At 35.8% G+C, this 21,034-nt stretch overlaps 2 protein-coding genes across 3 annotated transcripts in view; one reads left to right on the top strand and one right to left on the bottom strand.

The window, feature by feature from the left end:
* Dna2 (DNA replication helicase/nuclease 2) overlaps positions 1-174 on the bottom strand; it is a 29,342-nt gene extending 29,168 nt beyond the window's left edge. Inside the window, exon 1 of the mRNA XM_023158614.2 lies at positions 44-174. Coding sequence (XP_023014382.2) covers positions 44-76 — 33 coding nt within the window. The 5' untranslated portion in view covers positions 77-174. The remainder of the gene's footprint in view (positions 1-43) is intronic.
* Positions 175-1,809: 1,635 nt separating this feature from the next.
* Positions 1,810-21,034, top strand: part of Pka-R1 (Protein kinase, cAMP-dependent, regulatory subunit type 1) — a 174,462-nt gene continuing 155,237 nt past the window's right edge. The window contains exon 1 of one of the 2 annotated variants that reach the window (XM_074176365.1): positions 1,810-2,135. In XM_074176365.1, the coding sequence (XP_074032466.1) occupies positions 1,968-2,135 (168 nt within the window). In that variant the 5' untranslated portion in view covers positions 1,810-1,967. Of the gene's footprint in view, positions 2,136-9,825; positions 9,862-21,034 lie in introns of those variants that run through there. The other variant, XM_074176367.1, reaches the window with a different exon arrangement.

Below are 21,034 nucleotides of genomic sequence, written 5' to 3'. Positions count from 1 at the left end.
TATTTAGGAACTATAAAAAACTAAATCATTCACAACTACTTGCCTGTGACGATTTTAGCTTGAATGATTTCTTCATAATCGGAAAAATAATAGAAAACTTTGAAATTATTTGTTCTCCAGTTGAACTGTCACTTTTTACCGCGCTATCATTTCTTCTTCTCTAAACCTTAGAATTAGGCCAGAATGTCATCTTGAATTCTTTCAGGTTTGGAGACCAGCTCCCCTACCCTTTCGACTGATTATAGAATTAGGTATGTTACGACCCTTATTAATACTAGGGAAAAAAATTCACTCAATGATGAGGACGCTACTGTATCTAACAAATGTTGACATCAAACAGAAAATAGCTTATCCGTATTACGGAACTCATTATTATATAATTATTAGTTCTGTGGAAAACACATATGTTTCATATTGCTTTACGTTATTCTGTTTGATACGATGGCTGTTCGTGAAATTATATCTTATGACTATTTGAAAATTCCACATGGTGGTGGTGTGAAAATTAATAATATCCGAAATCACGTAAAATTCACGTGAAATTAATTAATTAATAATAATAATGATAATATGTTTAATATTCACCACAAATCCATAAACAATTTTTAATATCAGTTCTAAAGAACAAGGTAAATGAAAGATGATAAGTTCAGTTTTTTTTTTCAACACCAGGAAGAGAAAAACTCTTCTTCTACTCAGACCCTTACTACGAACTGAACTAAAAAGTGAAATAAAATTACTGACCAATATACCAAAGAACGAGAAGATGAGAGAAAAAAATTATTGATGAATAATGCGTCATTGAAATTATTTATGTGATATTTACGTTATGTAGAGTATTTAACGTATCTTCATTTCTTGGTGTGCCCCTTTAAAATCGGCATCTCCTGTAAATGATATAGATAATTGTGGTGTGTGCAGTTGTGAATAAGCAGCACAGTTTGGTTTCTAACTATTGCTATAATAAATCAATGAATATTCTTTGATTACGATTGGAGTTAAGACACGCCCGAAGAAGCCATTGTATGGCGAAACATGTGTTGCGTTTTTGTAAACTCTTTTAGTGAAAATCTCAGAATAAAGTGTTCTTTGAATACGTTCGTGAATATTCAATTATGACAAACTATATAGAGCTTAATCGGAAATTTATTAAGATGAAATACAATAATTCTTTTTTCTCAGTATTTTCAACCTTCTATCCAATGTGCTAGTATGCACACATACATAATAACCCAGTTTTTTATTTTCTTGAAGAAAGATGATTTTTGTCAAAGTGTTTATTAGTGATTAACATATGAATTTCTCATTGATTTAACGATTCTGAGGATTATTTTCCATTTCTTATGGCAATAATCAATGTTATTCTAGAGTTTGCGATTGATACTATTAACCTAGATGTCCGAATATGTAGTATAAATTGGACTAGCTCGTATTTCTCTCAAATGGATAAGATTGGCATGCCTATGATCGCTTTCTCTGTCTGAGTATTCATCGTATTCACATCTACGTATGCCCATTTGGCTAAGTACAGCCATGATTTGTTCAACATAACTGAACATAAAGGTTTTGTATATAGGGTTAGTCTATATACAATAATAAAGGCATTGTCTAAATATTTTTATTGTCTAAAGATTCACAGACAATGATAATAGACAATGATAAAGGCATAAAAGCAAGTTTTAGTCATAAGATATTATTATGGGTTCCGTGGTCCTTACATACCTGGCATCATCTAGTGTTCAGGTTTTTAATCTCTAAGAACAGTTCTCTTTCTCTTCAAATTTGACAATTGACAGGATCAAAATAAAAAATTTGATTGTCAAATTTTTGTTTTGTACTTTTGAGATTCCTTTTTCTTCCTTTAAGTTCGAAGGAGTGATTTGTAAATAAAAGTAACTTAGTGACTTGTTAGTGATAGAAAAAGTGCGGTTATCGAAGTATTCAATAGAAAATTTCATATTCATAAAATGGCAACAAATAATATGGATGAAGAACAAGCTCTTCGGGAGTGCGAAGCTTACGTTCAAAATCACAATATTCAACAAATACTTAAGGACTGCATCGTTCAATTATGCGTCAGCCGTCCAACAAATCCCATTTCGTTTTTGAGAGAACATTTTCAAAAGCTGGAAAGGGTAAGTGCTATTTTTGGATTGTATATTCACAGTTTTGAAATACAACTTTGTTTTTCATATATTTGCTTCAAAATACTTGGAGATCGCAAAATAGTATCCTCTCATGGTTATTTTTAGGTCCTACTTACCGATTTATAAACGAGTTTGTTATTGAATGTACCTCAACATAGAGGCTAGACTACACAGCCCTAAGTTCAAATTTTGGTAGAAACATACAGTGTACAATTAAAAGGGAAGTATTTTTTTAGAAGAGATCAGTTAAAAAAAAACTTCAAGGCTTTCTACTCCACTATAATTATAAAGAAAGTGTCAAACTTTTAATAAAGATGCAGCAAAAATGAACAATCATATGAACATTGAAATTCCTATGGATGGAATTTAATTCATTAGTTGTATGGATGTTTTTTTATGAATTGTCACTGTTACAGTGACATAAAATCAAAGGTCTTTTAAAGTTATCAGAATATGTGGTGATGGGAAATTGAAGACTAGTATTTTCACCAGTAATTTTGAGAGGTTCGTGTGAAAGTTTTTTTTGTAAGTAAAACATTACATCAATACTCTTCCATATATTATAAATGTTCGGCATTTATGTGTATGAAATCTGTTTCAATTCCATTATGAATGTTTGGGGTACAAACTGAACGAGGCACAGTTATTTCCTGTATTTCAAAGTAGTTATTTCAGATTATTATTTGATTCCAGGTTGTATCCTCTCTTCTGAAGTTTTCCGCTTTCTAGAGAATGATGAAGAAGTAGAAAGCCCACCTTTATTTATATACATTCTTGGTAGCAGAACCACAGTGGATCTGAAAATGTTTTACTTTGACATAATTGTGAATGTTATTTTGAGTTTATTGTCGATTTTCTACTATTTATTCATTAGAAATGTTCTGGTAGCTTAACATTAGTCTGCCAGTCAGCTGTTTTGAAAGAGGAATTTTTAAATTTGACTTCAACATAACTTTAGGTTTATTTTATCTATTAGAACCTAATCACAATCATTCATTTTTTGAATAACTGAAAAAAGTTACTACTGAAATCTGAAATAACTCCTTTTGAAGCATTTTGTTGGATTGGAGACAATACTTTCCTATTAGGTTTCGTTATGTGTATGTTACTCAGTGTCTCCTTCTCCGTTAAACATTATATTGGCAATAATAAATCAATGTTTATTTAAAAGTGGTTAACGATGTTTCATGGTGAATTTTACTAGCTTAGACTTCCATTGTCGAATATGATTTTAATATGATTTGAAATCTATGAAAGAACAAATAAAATTAGAATAAATAGCTAAAATATCGATTCTATCAAGCAATAAAACATGAATGAAAATACAATACAACAAATTAAAATACAAGATAAATGAGAAAATGACCACAGAGTAAAAACAAATGATAAGAAATGAAAATAAACAAAAAAACTCAAAAAGAAATAGAAAAAACCTGAAGAATTAATTACATTTTTTAAATCCTGTAGTTTGAATGTGACCTGTTGGATGTATTTTCTCAATAAATTAATAAATAAATAAATATTCTGAGCCTGTGGTAGTTATAATCAGTATTACAGGAATCACTGTTGGATAAGTCACTATTCAAGTATTGAAGTGTAGATTTTGAATTGCCAACGTTTCACGTAAAAAAACTAGGTTGGCATCATTGAGACAATTTTCCCATTGGCATCATTGGAGACCATATTCACGAAAAATGGTTGTACATGTTTCAGTCAGTTTCAGGCGTTTCATGATTGGTGACACTGATATTTGACATGAAATAAAACAAGAATGCGTGTAATTAGTGCGATTGTAATGGACCTACACACTGATATTGGAAAAACTACATGTATGATAGTACCTCTTTTTATATTTTTTACAATTTTTTTGTGCAGTAGTTTTTTTATATCGAGTAAAAAACGATAGTCATGACGTTACTAACATTGGATATGAACTTGGCAACACCGTAAAACTTCTCCATATTGCATAATTTAATTTTCTTCTTCTTCATGTATTCTTGTTGTTCTGACAGTGTGTGTGACATTGCCAATTTGTTTTTGTGATCGATTAGATGGTTATTTCCGAAATTAGGAAACATTTCATATTACGAAACAAAGAGTACACATTTGGAATTTTATTCAAGAGATATTGGATTGAATTGTTATGTCATATATTAATTAATTAACTTTTTCTGCTCCACAAAAATCATATTCATTTTGGAACTTGGTTTGCAAGATGGTAGTGTCATCACAGTCATTATTGAAACTTGTATTTTTCTTCGAAATGGGAAAATGTGGGTGTCCAAGCCGCAGGCGATCGATTTTTCCAACCAGTGTTAGGAATCACACGTTAGAAGGTAAGACCTCGTTAGTTCTTAACTCGCACAAGTTTCGACTTCTGAGAGTTGTCATTCGTAGGGGGGCGACAGGTGGTTAACGGAAAAACGGATTTAATTTTTTTTTGAAAGAAAGAAAAACTTTTTCACCCCGTGGAAATTTGTGAAATGTTGATTCACTATTCTTTGTGTTGTTACTACAATAAGTAACATTGCAAACTACCAATGCGTTTATTGTTTTTAATTGAAATACTCATTGTCATAGGTTGAACAATAAAACTCAAGTGCACTAATAATAGATGTAAAAAGACCAAAATAGTAAATTGTTTCATTTACAGTTTTACAACTAAATTACAGTCAACTTCTTACTAGTATATGCCACTTATCAGAGTTGCCGATCATGAAATATTTAAAGCATGTACGACCATTTTTACAAACAAAAAAGTATTCAATACTTTTGAGGGATCATAACCGCAAGGTGGCGCTTCAAGTCAAGAAATAGTAAATTTGATATTCTAATGAAATAATATCAACGAAAATAGTGCGTTATTTTGTAGATAATACGATATAATCTGATATTCAAAGGTGAAACATTTTTCAGGGTCACTCATGTAATATTGTATGGCGAAGGGAAAAGTATTTGCTCTCTGTCAAAATTCTGACCCCCCCCCCCCCAAGTGAGATTATCTCTAAAATTTTCAACGAATGTTCTAGATAAATGGTGTGAGTGCAATCATTTTCGTTTCCACAGTCTGTCATTATGATGAGCATCTAATATTTATTCTTGAGGAACTTGATAACCTCTGATAATTTTCTGAGATGAAATATAACTAATATTTGTTTACAACTTCTCACCTGTGGTATTCAGAATAGGTTATATATGCATTATTTTTTATATTTATAGAGTAAAATCCTCTCTGTCGAAGTATCAAAAACATTGCCGATTGGTTAACTAAAAGCCAAGCATGGACACATTTTCATGTTGCACTGGATCAATGAACAATACCTCTTTGGATTTACCTGTCAGTTTTAATGATTGGCTAACTTTTACATTTGGGTAACCGAATATTTTAATACTTAAAAAAATAATTAATTAATATGTGAATATTATGCAACCGTGATTTGTTATGGAAATAATCAATGTTTTCCTTGAGTTTTATGTTCAAATTATTAAACCTAGATGTCGCCTTCTCCCTGTCACACCACGGATATCTAAATCATCAGACATTGTTGACAATGCCTTAGCATTTCCAGATCCAGCTTATTTATTTCAACTAAGTAGACGAAAATAATATCAAACCGAGTTTGATGATGCGCGTACCCTTCATACGCATACCGTTAATTAACAATTCTTTCTCTGCCTTTGACAGTGACAGTAGAGCCAATTACCAAGTTCTTATTTTCATTTGAAATAACTGTTACATTGCAAAATGAGTTGTTACAAACTGAAGCGGATCGTTGGCGTATTTTTTTCCCCTCCTCGTATTTTCATTTTCTTGTCTCTGACGAAAGTTCTACGGTAGAGAGAAATCCCCGAGCTGCGGTAATAAATCATTGAATTAATTCCTCACAAAGCCCATCTGTTAAGCTCCCGTGACCTTTCCAGGGTATTATTCCATTCCTATCGTTGAATCGAAGTATGTGTATGCGCCTACGCATTAGCACAAAAACGAAAAGGTTGTAGGTTGTTTTATGATGTCCTTATTCTAATAAATAATAATTTTTATCGATAATTATGTAATAAAGAGTTTTTGTTTGTTTGAACACGCTGATCTTTGGCTGTAATGGATTTGGAAAATTCTTTTTGTGTGATACCCTCATTCATGAGAAAGGCTTTATGCTATTTATCATTACGCTAAATATAGCATTACGCAAAAAGGTAATGATTCAGATTAATTTTATATCGGTTGAACAAATTTGTCAATTGGGGATGGCGAAATGAATTATTTTAAGCAAAACTAACTGAACTGTTTAGAAAACCATGTTTCACTATACAACAGTTTCATAAAGCGTGTTCATACTACTAGTTGTAGTTTTCGTGTTCAGTCTCTTAATATTGTTGTAAATCATGCTTTAAAGAAAATAACGCCGGCCGCCACTGGTAGCCTGACGTAGGCCACCAGTGACGTAGCTAAGAGCGCGCGAATGTTCGCTGCCATTCTAGATGTAGCGTGTTCGATTGCCATCCACTCGCCCATCGCCATTGAAAATAGTTGAATTTTAAGTTAGAGTGTTTTGTTGTATTAGAAGTGAAAAGGGAATTTTACTTTTTAGGCTGTTCAATTGTTCGAAACCTGTTACCTAGATATGTTTACCTGTTGTCACAAACATAGTATTTCAGCGTCCAGTTTGTTTTTGCCGAGTAGTTACGTTTTGATAGTGTATTCTGTAGGTGTTGCATGATATCTTTTTCCATACCATTAATATTACCAGAGGATATTCCAGGTGCCCTATTGAAAGATAATTTATTGATTGAAGTCCATTCAGTTTCAGAACTCCAAAGATGGTTAGACTTTTTCTATAATAATAGAGGAGCCCAAGCGGGGATTTCGGGATTTACTAAAGCGCGGCAGATTAATATACAGGGGGATACCTTGTACCCGGTTAAGTACCTCCACCAAATATGAGCCTCATATATAAGGCCGCCTGTGAGGGATAAAGGTACAGATTATTAAAAAAAAATGATCATCAGAAATTCTCGAGCGCGTCAGATTAAGGTAGGGTGAGTTAATTACCTGCTAAAAAGTGTATATTCCAGTAATCTGACAATTTGAGAGTGACGTAAAGAAAGGGGAGGGCAGCAAAGTTGTAAAAAAATAACGTCATTTCAACATTCTCGAGCGTAGCTATTTTTTTTTATTTTGAAGGAATTAATTCGAGAACAACGAAAAATATATGTTTTCCGCAAGCCGAAATAACAAAAATTCGTCGATAAAGTTTAATGCGTGCAGCTGTGTGATACCTATATTTCCCTCCCCGAGTTTATATTCCTCTATTCTCTATTCACTTTTTCTCCATCTATTACTCTCTCACTCCGTTCCCACTCTGAATTCTGTTGCCATGACGCCATACACCTATTTATTTGCATGCTATTTCCTGAGCTTTTCAATTAATTAAGTTCAATGAATTAAAAAAAAATTAAAAACAATATTGTTTTTGTCTTAATCTGACGCGCTTGAGTATTTCAAAATGGCGATTTTTTTGCACATTATAATAATGGCCGCAAGTTTGCGTCAGATCGAAATCGTCAGATTTTTTTGTTGTACTTAACACCCCCTTAGAAAATCTGACGCGATCTGAGCTTTTCAATTAATTAAGTTCAATGAATTGAAAAAATTAAAAAAAAAAAATTTTTTTTGTCAGATTAAGCGAATCCCTCTAGATAATCGTCAGATTATGAGACAGTACGTCTAAAACATGAAGATGAACCATATATATCTTAATCTGATGCGCTTGAGTATTTCAAACTGGCTTTTTTTTTTTGCATATTATAATAATGGCCGCGAGTTTGCGTCAGATCGAAATCGTCGGATTATTGAATGAGAGCTTTTTTTTGTTGCACTTAACATCCCCTTAGAAAATCTGACGCGCTCGATTATTTTTTTCTTTTCACTTTTAACCGTTACGTACAAAAACCCACATCATGCAAACGATCAGAATAACATACGAACATTATTAAAAATACGTAGGACATTGATACTATCAATATCTGACGCGCTCGAGTATGTCCATGCAACAGTATTTTTTTACATATTTAAAAATCTATAGCCGCTTCCCCCACCGATGAAAAGGTATATATTATATAACATTTTTTTCTTCTTATCATCTAAGCTTTGCAACCTAATATGTCTCAATGACGCTCAAGTAAATCCCCATTTTGCATCGTGGGCTCCCCTGCTATAAACAATAAGTGAATACAACAATAAAATTTTATATGGTGTATGACATGTGACGGTAAAATAACAGAAATACCACTAATAAACAACGTACAAACTTAAAATTCCCTAGGATTTTTTATTTTTGTCCATATCAACTTTAATACTTCGATTCATATATCCAAGAAAATCCAGAAATCTATAAAATTGAAAATTCTACCTAGAAAATGTCAGTCGATTTAGACCCGAAAATTTTATAGTGGCAACACTGAATAGGAATAGTCCATTGTACTATAAGTGATCATTGGTCTGACAATCTTCACATAAATCCAATGGATCTGTTTGGGACCTAAACCCCAAGTTTTACCACAAATCCTTCGACATGCCCATAGGGACAGTCAGGCTTTGTGTAAAGCTTTTTCCAAGTGATGGTTCCAGATGAGTTTTTTAATAAGGACAAGATGTTTCACCTCCGTTCCAAATGGAATTACTTCAGCATTGGGAGAAAGTGGCGTTAAATCGTCCAATTTTCTGCTCCTGGTGAAGGGGATTATCACAGTTTTGATGGGGTTGACATACATCTGCTCCCTCAGGCACCAACTGTGAACAACGTCTATCTTGCTTTGGAGGATATTACAAGCTACCCTTCCCGGCGTGGACCTTGCCAAGATGACAAGGTCATCTGCATAAGCATGCAGATCTACTTTTCTTCTGTCGAGGGCATCAAGCAGACTATCCATCAGGAGCAACCACAGAAGGGGAGATAGTACGCACTCTTGAGGGTAGCCTCTGGTGACCTTGAACCTAATGGCCTCGCTTTGAAGAGTTGTAGTTGCAGTTCTGTTTACCAGCATGGCATAAATCCAGCCAGTTATGGTCGATTCTATACCCTTACTAGCCAGAGATGATCCTATAGATTTAGGTAGTGCATTGTCAAATGCTCCTTCAATACCGAGAAATGCAGCAAACCGCAATCTCCTTGTATTAAAGAGATTGTGTGTTTTTCAAACATAAACCAAGATTCTGAGTTCCGATGAATAAAATGAGTATGGTTATTTAATGTTCATCATCGAGGAAAACAAAATTTTCAAAAAACAAGAAATAATTCCGTCTCCTAAGAAATAACTGTCAAAACAGAAATTAATCCATCATTTTTTTGTTGATTGACACCAGGACCTTTTCTCCGTGCTATCCAATAAGCTCACATTCAATAAAAACTCCCACTTACAGTTCAACGCGTTGTCGCTTCGGAGATTCATGAAAATTCGTTCGCAATCAAATTCCCTCCGAGTTCATTCTTCATCCCTCGTATCGCATACCGGTATGACGTCATTCAGAAACCGGGAATCCTGGCCTGGAGCGCATCCTCGTCGCGCAACCCCCCGAGATCGGTCTTCGTCGACGGGGTAGACTTCCGCGCGTCCTGTTCCAATTCGCGTGTGTGAATCTGCAAGGAATTTCTCCCTCTCCGGCCCGGATCCCGGCGTCCATCATCCTGCTACGATGATGCTGACTCTGAGCAGGGTAAGTTGACGTAGATGTCCGTCTACGTAGGCTGTAGATGTCTCCGGCTTCGGGGTGGAATGGCTGCATGCGAAATTTTTATACGTAGAGGTTGATGACTGCGGTTTATCTACGAAGTAGTTTTTGTGCGAAGAGTCACATTTTTTGTTTTACCGAAGCCTGACTTTACTCAGGGATACTGAGTTTAAATTCCCGAGAATCCCACTTCTTACATTTCGTTTTGTTCAAATCACATTGGCTGTGGCTGCAGCTGCATTTTCAGTCAATTTACTCCAAGATACAGTGTGTAAAAGTCAAATGGAATAAATTCATTATTTCGGTTGCGTACCTATTATAACAAAATCCCGAAACACATCAAATTTATGTGATATATTGTTTGAAAAGTCTCTTCATTCTCTATTCGAAAATGTTATTGGTTTCAAGTTTATTACAACAGTTAAGATAAAATAAATTGATATTATGTTGTTACCAAAATTCGATAAAATACATTTGAATGTAATGAATAAAAACACTTTTGGCTAAATACCACCCAAGACTTATTGCAATATACTCAAAACTTATTTCATGTTGAGGTATTGCTAATAAGAAAGTGAGCAAAAACTATAGCAGTGTTCCTTTCAGATGGTATCTTTTAAAAAACTGTAAATAATTTCCGTGGCAACGGTAGTTTAAATCGCCTTGTCAACTTGTTTTGTACATTACAACATTAATTGTCAGTATTTTAATTTAAGTTTAAAGTTCGTTAACTTCAAGTCTGACAAATGGTTACATAACGAAAATGCATAAAATAACAGTTTTACAAATGATTGGTTACGGAGATAAAACCCGAACACAATAGGAAGTAGCTCGCCTATTTCATGAGAAATTTCCTAATTTACCGCCCATATCTCAAGCAACAATAAGCAAAATAGGGAAGCAGTTTCGAGAGCTTGGTCGTGTGGAGAAGATAAAAAAAGCAACTGCTAGTGCAGTGAGTGATGAACCCAAATTAGATGTGATACTTGAGTTTGAGGAAAACCCATATACATCGAGTAGACAGGCATCCAATACATTCATTGTTAGCCATACATCGATATTAAACATATTAAAAGGAAATAAAATGCATCCCTATTAATAGGGGAGCCCAAGCGGGGATTTCGGTATTTACTAAAGCGCGGCAGATTAATATACAGGGTGATACCTTGTAACTGGTTAAGTACCTCCACCAAATATGAGCCCCATATATAAGGCCGCCTGTGAGGGATAAAGGATCAGATTAGTAAAAAAAAATTGATCATCAGAAATTCTCGAGCGCGTCAGATTAAGGTAGGGTGAGTTAATCACCTGCTTAAAAGTGTATATTCCAGTAATCTGACAATTTGAGAGTGACGTAAAGAAAGGGGAGGGCAGCAAAGTTGTAAAAAAATAACGTCATTTCGACACTCTCGAGCGTAGCTAATTTTTTTTATTTTGAAGGAAATAATTCAAGGATAACGAAAAATATATAATCTGACGATTTCCGCAAGCCGAAATAACAAAAATTCGTCGATAAAGTTTAATGCCTGCAGCTCTGTGATACGTATATTTCCCTCTCCGAGTTTCTATTCCTCTATTCTCTATTCACTTTTTCTGTATCTATTACTCTCTCACTCCGTCCCCACAATGAATTCTGTTGCCATGACGCCATCACAGCTAATCACAGAGACTCGTTCGTGATGAAGATGAAGATTAATTAATCTATTATTTGATGGATGTAGCCGTTACTACGTGGTAGGAAATCATAAGGAAGAAAAGAGAAATTAAACTTTCTATGTTTTTACCACTTTCATTTGTAACTAACGTTACTGCAGTTCCGTACTATAAGGACGTTTGAAAATGTCCTTATAGGACGAACCTGCAGTAATAACGTTAGTTACAAATAAACATAGAAAGTTTCTTTTCTCTTTTCTTCATTAATTAATCAATTGATTATAAAAAATTAAATTTTTTTGAGCATTAAAAAAATTATTTTCTTATAAATACAAGTATTCTACTTAAAAAACATACACTTATTTATTTGCATGATATTTCCTGAGCTTTTCAGTTAATTAAGTTCAATGAATTGAATTTTTTTTTTTAAATATTGTTTTTGTCAGATTAAGCGAATCCCTCTAGATAATCGTCAGATTATGAGACAGTACGTCTAAAACATGAAGATGAACCATATATATCTTAATCTGATGCGCTTGAGTATTTCAAAATGGCAATTTTTTTCTGCATATTATAATAATGGCCGCGAGTTTGCGTCAGATCGAAATCGTCAGATTATTGAATGAGAGCTTTTTTTTTTGTTGCACTTAACATCCCCTTAGAAAATCTGACGCGCTCGATTATTTTTTTTTTCTTTTCACTTTTAACCCTTACTTACAACCACTCACATCATTTTGCATCGTGGGCATCGTGCTATATAAAATGATACCCACTCAGAAGCTCATGGAAGACGATTTTGATAGAAGAACTTATTTTTGTCAGCAAATAATGTACATGTTGGATAACAATAAGATTCAATTAGAAAACGTTATGTTTTCTGATGAGTGTACTTTGTCTCTTAACGGTCATGATAATCGGCAAAATTGTCGCTATTATTCAACGGAAAATCCTCACTGGATGAGAGAAGAACACACGTAATACCCTCAAAAGATTAATGTTTGGGTAAGGATTGTAGGAAACCATGTCATTGGTCCCTTTTTCATTGAGGGCAATTGGAATGGTGATACGTTAAACGCATATCTCAAATCGGCATAAAAAAGCTCATATCCATTCGCTTCTAACTTCCATGATTTCCCGCGCGATTTCCGTGATTCCCCATCGGCGAATATTCATCGAACAAAACATCAAATTCGAACGTTTACCCCCTGATTTCGTGACCGCGCCAGGATTCAAACTTCGAAGGGAATCAAAGCGCACGAAAGCCGAATGAAAGTTAAGGTCACGCCACATTAACCCAGCGTATTAGAGTTATCGTGTTAACGACTCGTTCGCCCAAAATAAAGCCAATGAAAAATCCATGATCATTGAGCTTCTACATTTTCTTCGGGGTTGATGAAGCGTGTCTTGTAGTCGTTTACAGAGAATATAACCACGATTGATATAATTTGAGAGAAAATTGCGCTCGTTTGCTGAGAAAAATGGCTTGTTTGTGATTAACTTCATTTAATATTCATACTTTGAACACCCACCCGAACAACGGAACGTTTTTGAACGTTTTTGAAGTCGCACAATTTATTTCATTTTATAAGTATAAGGTTGGTTTCAGAAGTACCCGGCCCAACATTTTTGGAAAAAATGTATTAATTTTTCAACATTCAATAAGTTCGATACCGATAATATATTGTGTACTTTCTAATATATTGATATTTTTCAAACAACTACCGCCATCTCTGGGTCAGGAGGGGTACTTCTGGGACCCCCGTCGTACTAAAGCAAATTCAAATCCAAGATAGAGTGGATGTAAACATTGACATGCCCTACGCACGTGATACATACTTAGGAAAACTTTTTTATAATAACGAGTGAAATGCACAAGTTTTGCAGTTTAACGGGAAAAATGCAGATAATATGTGTAATATAAAAATATTTTCATTGTATTTTTCACAGCGCACTCAAGCATTATATGAAAAGAGACGTAATTATTTCTTTATTGATAATTTTTATTTTATGTAAAATCAAAAGGAATATTGAGGAAAATTATTCAACTGGATGAATTTGTCTCTTCATCAGTAGTGTCATCCTCACCAATCTGAATTTCTCCGCTGTGACTCTTTTCAAAGCCTCATCAAAAAGTACTTTGAGATCTGCAAATTTGAACGTCCACCCATATTAACTCGATGGGATTGAGCTCGCAGTGGTATGGAGGCAGGCGAAGGACAATTTTGTTTTGGCCTGCTGCCATCTCATCGACTATATATTTTTGGTATTCAAGCTTGCGCTCCTTGACAATTTTTAGTAGGTGTACTCTTAGCATTGAGTCTTCAAAGCTAATATTTTTTGATCGCAGCCAATTTTGATTTCAACCTTCTTTGAAGAGGTTGTCGGAATCTTCTGTAACCGTCACGAATGATAAGGTGCATTGTCCATTACAATCACAGCATTATACTCCAGATGGGGTAGAACTTTGGAAAACCACTGTTCGAAAGATTCACTCCAGTTTTCTTCGGCTCGAAACACCACAGCCCTTCAGCAACAAACCCATTCTCATTGCCGATGTGACAAATAATAAGCCGTTTTCCTTTACCTGAAATCATGAAGAGGTATGTAAGTAAATAAAACAAATACGAGGGTTACTTTTTATATATTGAGATTGAGGCAGGTCTTGATATAAATATAAGTTTACCTGATGGATTTGTTAATCCGGTGGATAGTCCATCTAGAAAGGCCCTCCTAGATGAGGTTACAGTTTCATCGACCCATACTTTAGGGGTAGTATGACCAGCATTAACCCAGGTTTCATCCATATAATAAAATGTTCTCTGTTGTTCCCTATAATATTTAATTTTGGTCAAATACTCTCTCCTCCATATCACAATTTCCTCTCTATCCAATAATAAACTATTGCGCCCTTGTTTTTTCCATACAAAATTCAAATGTTTCAATTCTTTATGGAATGTTGACCGCTTAAAACTTGGCAATAAAACATCTTCATTTATTTCTGTGAGTACTTTGTCTATCGTGGGTATTTCATTTCTGAAAAAGTACTCATGCACTTTCCTCCTGATTGCATGTTTATCAGCATCATCTATTGATTTTATAATGGTTTAACGATTCTGATTTGTATTCGGTTTGGAAAATGTATGATTTTGTTTATATTCCCGTAAAACATTGTAAATCGAAGCGCAACACACTTCAATTTTATCGGAAACTTTCGATACGACTTCGTCGACAGTCGATGTCTCAATTTCTTCCATCTCTTTCTTGAACACATTTAAAATCACTTTTATCATCTCAACACTCAAATGTCTTTTTTTGGATCGCTTCCTGGCTGGACTCAGAGGGTAGCTCACAGTGTCATCAGCACTGTCTGTACTGGACATCTTGGAAAACAATTTTAAACTATATACTATAACGCACGCCACACAAACACGCAAACGACTGATTACAACCCTGTGCTGGAACCGAACTCGTACCAAGAAGGCGAATTCACCAATGAACGCTGCCCTTTCCATCTGACACTGGGCGATCACGTGAACATCACGCTTCCGTTTTGTTTTGTTTTACTCTATCTTGGATTTGGATAGACTTTAGTTCATTTTTACTGTTTTATTTTTATTGGTCAGGAACCTACTGCATAGTAGTGTACTTCATGGCTCGGGCAAAAAAACAAAAAACAGTTTATGAAATAAACCTACAGCTTTTGGGAAAGAACGCTTTCAGCTTTTTAAATCCCTATTTTCATACAAAAAATGTGGGTATCTTACAAAGAAAGGAAGGAAGCAATCAATTTTTAAAAAGTAACTCTAAACCCGGGTCTGGATACTGCGGGAAAATTTTGACGAGGTCCAGAGAAAACAACTGATAAATATTGAGTGTTACCTATGTATTATTTTGGTTTCAAATCGAACTCTGAATTATAAAAAACAAGACCTAAAATTAATGTGAGAAATCACACCATCCGTTTTGAGCCAGTTTTTTATAGTTTGGTTCTCAAGAGGAACAGCAAATTAGAAGTGTGTCTTCTAGGTGGGCATTCGTTAATCTCGAACAATATTCATTTGTCAAAAAATTCATCTTTGCGAAATACGTTTCACATACTTATGTCGAGTCAAACATAGTGGCTAAATTTACAGGTAGTTTCTTGCAATTTTCATATTTTTCTGGAACATGTTTGACCAAAAATTCTTCAGTAGATTCCGTTTTATACATTATACATTAGCAAATACATATCTTCTTGCAAATCAATTATCTCTGTTTGAAGTGATGCCTTTGACAGATTGAACAACCTGGCAGCTACATCGACCTCAAATGGCGATTTAAGAAACTGATAGCTTGTCCATCTCTGCAAAGTCTTGGAATTTTGTAGCAAATTCGTTTCTAAGATCGGCCAGAAATTTCATAAACACGGCAATGTCTTCTTCAGAGTTCTTTTTATATTAAAGAATTGTCGGAATATGAATACATTCTTGTCTTGCAATATATTTTTCAGCTTGCGACGAAAAGCAAACACGCTTTGTATCTGATCACATATTAAATTTCCATTTCTTTTAAATTCTGTGTTAAGCGCATTTAAAAATTTCAAAATATCTTTTATAAATGCCACGACCAGCATATTACGCTTGTTTGTTATGAACTCAAAGTGCTTTCTGGCTTCCTCCGTATCTAAGTTTTGCAGGAAGGAGGTTACTTTTTTTATCAGCCAGAAACGTTCAATAACTTGACCTTTACTTAGCCAACGAACATTGTTGTGTTGCAGTAAGTCAGAATACGTTGAATCACATCCAGAAAGAAACTCCGGTGCTGAAGAGCAGAATGAGACCACATAAAATTCCTCAACTTGACCCAGCTGTCCATTACTTCTTTCAGTGTAGCACTAAGTTTTCCACAAAGGGCTGCCCGGTGAATTGTGCACTGGTACGATATTAGACCCGAGTTTTTATCCCTGATTCTCTGTACTACACCTTTTTCTTTGCCCATCATTGCTGGGGCCCCGTCAGTTGAAAGCGACACCATTTTATCATAACTGATGTTAGATTTAGTAATAAACTCATCAATGACTTTGAATAAATCTTCTCCTCGAGTGTCTCCTTTTAACGGCAATATTGCTAGCAACTCTTCTCTAAAAATCTGACACTCAATATCAAGAAATCTCACGAAAATAGACATTTGTTCATCGTCAACAATGTCACATGATTCATCAAGTGCTATGGAGTAGCAAGGTGCCTTTTTTCAGGAGTTCAAGAAGAGTCTTTTTAATATCAGCAGCTAAAATTTCTGTTTTTTTGTATTACTTCTCGCTGATAATGGAATACTTTGAAATGCAGCGACATCATATTTTTTTCTCCAAAAAGTGCCGTGAATACTTCCAACATACTTTCCTTCACTGCTTCTGTGGATTTTTCTTGTCCGCTCGTGCAGCGAACTAGTAATTTAGTTCTTTTTTTGTAAGAACTGAGATATGCATAAAGTTTTTCTTTACGAGCCTCACTGCTACAGGTGCGTATTCACCAAAAAAGCGAGCACGAGTGAACAAGAGTGAACGAGAATTCTGCATCAATAATAATCGTCTGGTGAGTACGGGCTAACGAGCGAGCGAACGTATGCTTGTTCGCGTTCAGAAAAGATCGAGAAGAAGGCGGTACATCAAAGAAAATACTTGTTCGCGGTCGTTTAGTGTGAACGGGATTTTAATCTTCAAAACTCGTTTTTTACATGCGTTTACAAAACTTGAGCGAACACGAGCAAACATACACGAATGCTCGCTCATGCTCGCTCGTGCTCGCTTTTTTAGTGAATACGCACCTTAAGAGGAAAGTTTTTGTGAAATTTGCTGATGAGTGGTTTCGTAGTGTTGCTTCAAATTGCCACTCTTAACAATAGCGACAGTTTTATTGCATATAAGGAACACTGGAACCGCTTGAGGCCTATCAGGCAGCGCAAAACAATAGTGTTCAGTCCATTCTGCCAGAAACCACCTATTTTCACTGTTCACTTTACGCTTCTTAGGATCCATATTAGCATAGGTATGAAAATATTACGAAAACCTGAAAAATCACAAAACAAATGAATGGTGCTCCGCGGTTTGCGCTGCGACTGACAGTCTGCTCGTGACGTAAGCACGCACAGACACACAGGGTAGATATGAAATTAATAAAACCATATCAGTTGTAGGTACTTGTAAAATAAGTACGTACATACTTAGTTGAAATCTATGTGACCTAAAAATATTACTTTAATTAGTAAAGGTATAGCATACCTTATCTACGTATTAATTTATACTTGGTATATAACACATTACAATATTTGGCGGTCTAAGGTTCGACCTTTCGCGGTCCGCAAACGGACCGCGGTCCGCCTCTATTTAAATTGTAGGCCAGTTTGTAAAGGGAGTCCCAAAATTTATCCAAGATTTAAATTTGCCACCATTTGTGCAGTAAAAGCTCTCGCAACCCTAAAAAACAATTTGCCAGATGACAGCCCAGGGTTAGTGAAAATGGAGCGTTATACGATAGAACAACGTGTCTTCATTGTGGAACACTATTTCAGAAACAATGAACGTTTAGCGGCCGCAGTTTAGAAGTTTCATACAAAATATGGTCGAAATAGTGTTTTCAGGAAGAATGAATCAGTTGGACACACTGGTCGTCCAAAAACATGCCGTCCACAAAGAAGGCATGTGGATGTCATGTGCTATCGCGGGGCTCCTTTTTGTGTTGTGATCGTCCATCGAGGGAAAGCAATCTATATGTGAAAATTTTTAACAAATGTGAGGTAAGGGCCTCCTTCATTCACGCCGGTATCCAGGCCGGGGTGGTTCGGATAAACACGTATGTAGCCGCCCGAAGAAGTGACGAACTTCAAAACAACGACGTTTTTTGTATATAAAACATTTGCGGGTAAAACTGGGGGTGGCAGCTGCGTCCCCCACAAAAGCTTCTGTCAACTTTTGACAGAAGAAAATTGGTAAAATGCGCCCGAGAGGGAAGCATCGTCCATACAAAGAGAGAGATAGGAAAGTCTCGAAGGTGTTAATGTTTATTCAAAAGTGTCCGATATAATCATTGATGTTGGGTTAAACGGATCCAGCCACGTAAATCAATGCACTTCGTAAGCTCTCTAGTCTTATACTAGTTTATGGTATTCTTCTTTGAGACAACTCAATAAACGCCATAAATTTATTTATATATAACACGTGTTTCGCTATACAATAGCCTCTTCAGGAGTGAATATTCTATAGACAAGTATTGCGTCTATAATATACTCGCCTGAAGAAGCTACTGTAAAGCGAAATACGTGTTGCGTTTTTGTATGGCACAATTAAGTGTTTCTCAAATACGTTATGTGTTTTCATCCAGCCATTATCTTTGAGATCTCGATCTGCCTACGTAGTGACACGCTGCAAGGATTTTCAAACTTGACGCCGGGGCCTCAATATGCCTATACCAGGTCTCATTGCTGGTCTCCGCAAGGATCTCTATCTGCCTACTCGTCTTCTGTTCAACCAAGTTTGAGTCTAACTCCCAAACTCTTTCAACCTTGCTGCTTGTTAACAGGATTTGTGTGATTCACGGTCGATAATCCGGATTCTTGCCGCCTTTCATCTCTATAGCTTTCAAGGTCACTACTAGTAATCTTACTTTGCGGATATACGAGGCCTTTCAAATCGGGAAGGGTCGTTGATAGCGTTGTCTACCGCGGCCCCGACTGAAGGATTTTCATGAGTTCAGGCAATTTTGAAAACTCCACGATTTCGAGTCTGTATACCCTGCCGTATGGTAGGCAGATTTAGATCCCCTCATTCTGGACCCGTTCCAGGATGTCTTCTTGTGTTTTGCTGCAAGGCCTCATATTCCCGAGGCGTACTTTATCACTGGTTTGAACCTTGTTTTCTATAGTAAAACTTCGTTCTTAAGACTAAGCTTGCTTTTTCGGTTGATGAAAGGATATAGCTGAGGTATCCTCGCATTCGCCTTAGTCTTCACTGCTTGTATATTTTGAGGCCAGGTAAGTCTTCGGTCTATAGTTAGACCCAGATACACTATCTGGGGGATCCAGGCGATGTATTGGCCTCCCATATTGACTCTCAACTACGGGTGGTTGCGTTTCCTACCCAGCGCTATCTCTTGAGTTTTTACAGGGTCTACTCGGATTTTCCAGTCCAGAAACCATGTTTCTAGATCTGCTATTGCAGTCTGCAGGTACTCAAAACCCAATTTTTTCGTCGTAGATTCGTCGTAATACATTAGGGCGGTGTCATCTGCATACAGATATACCATAACGTGGTTAGTTCTTGGGCGATCTTTGACGTAAGAGTTATATAGAGTGGTGGAGAAGACTGCTACCTGCGGCACTCCAGCCTCTATCTGTCTTATAGGAAAGCGGATTTGCCTAATGGACGTTCGGTCCATCAGGTGGGTCCCTATTCCTTTGACTGGTCCCAGTGGGAGGTTGAATCTGATCATCTTATGTAGAAGGCCTTCGTACCCTTCGCGATCAAAAACCTTCGAGATCTAGTGAAAGGATTTGTACGTGCCTCCTTTGTTCAATCGCTTGGAACTTGTGAATATTACTGGAGTTTTTTCCCAACACCAAACCGTTATTTTAACAATTCGACACGTGTTTCGATCACCAAGTGATCATCTTCTTGGAACTGCTGGTCCATCGGTTCTATTCTTGTCTTTATGTCCCTGGACAAGTGGAGGGGAAACCCGGAGGTGGGGGCGATGGTGGAGTTGGTAATGTGGACGGGGATGTGTCTTGCAGAAGCGAAGTGTGCAGTTTTGTGATGAATATAGCGTGCTAGTGATGATCTCCATTAATTAGGTATTCTTTGTGAAACATCTTTGTGAATATATCTACTCTTTTATTCTTTTCTTTGATAACAATAGTGTTTTTATATTAAAACAAGTGAATAATATCATAGAATTTCTAAAAAATTGTTTAGTCTGATTTTCACACTTGCCGAGAGCGCATAAGGACTTTTCTTCAGCACTATTTTTTTAACACGCTTTTATTAGCTTTGCCTGTATGTATGTTTGTTTGTTTGTTTGTAACTCTCAAGTTCGGGATCTGTATTTGACAGAATTATCGACATTATTGCTTGATCTAGTCGCGGGCAGATGGCGCTGTACGTAATCTACTTGATATAATGTTAATTTACTTTACATGTATTTCTTCATTTGAAAAAAGTATTTTTTTATTAACACGCGTGCCTGCTGCCTTATTTGTAACCCTACTTTGCGTGCCTGCTGTCTTGGGCTTGGTAGCTAATTTTCAGGCTCCTACTCCGGAATCGGAAAATATCAATGGCCATTTTTCTAAACAATATACGGCTAATTGATTCCAAAGTTTAGATAAAATAAATTAAGTTTAAATAGATTAAAAAACACGCTTTTAAAGAACGTCGAACTAAAAAGTTATTTTTTTTTAATAAGCTTAAAACAATAACTAACGAAAAATACTATTACTATTGTGAAAAAAGCATGGGCGCTTTCTGCCATATTTT

This window comes from Leptinotarsa decemlineata, unplaced genomic scaffold, assembly GCF_025532065.1.
Source record: "Leptinotarsa decemlineata unplaced genomic scaffold, Ldec_3_MD MMD2_tig00001719_RagTag_RagTag, whole genome shotgun sequence".
Classification (NCBI taxonomy): domain Eukaryota; kingdom Metazoa; phylum Arthropoda; class Insecta; order Coleoptera; family Chrysomelidae; genus Leptinotarsa; species Leptinotarsa decemlineata.
This window is presented reverse-complemented; position numbering and strand designations above follow the sequence as displayed.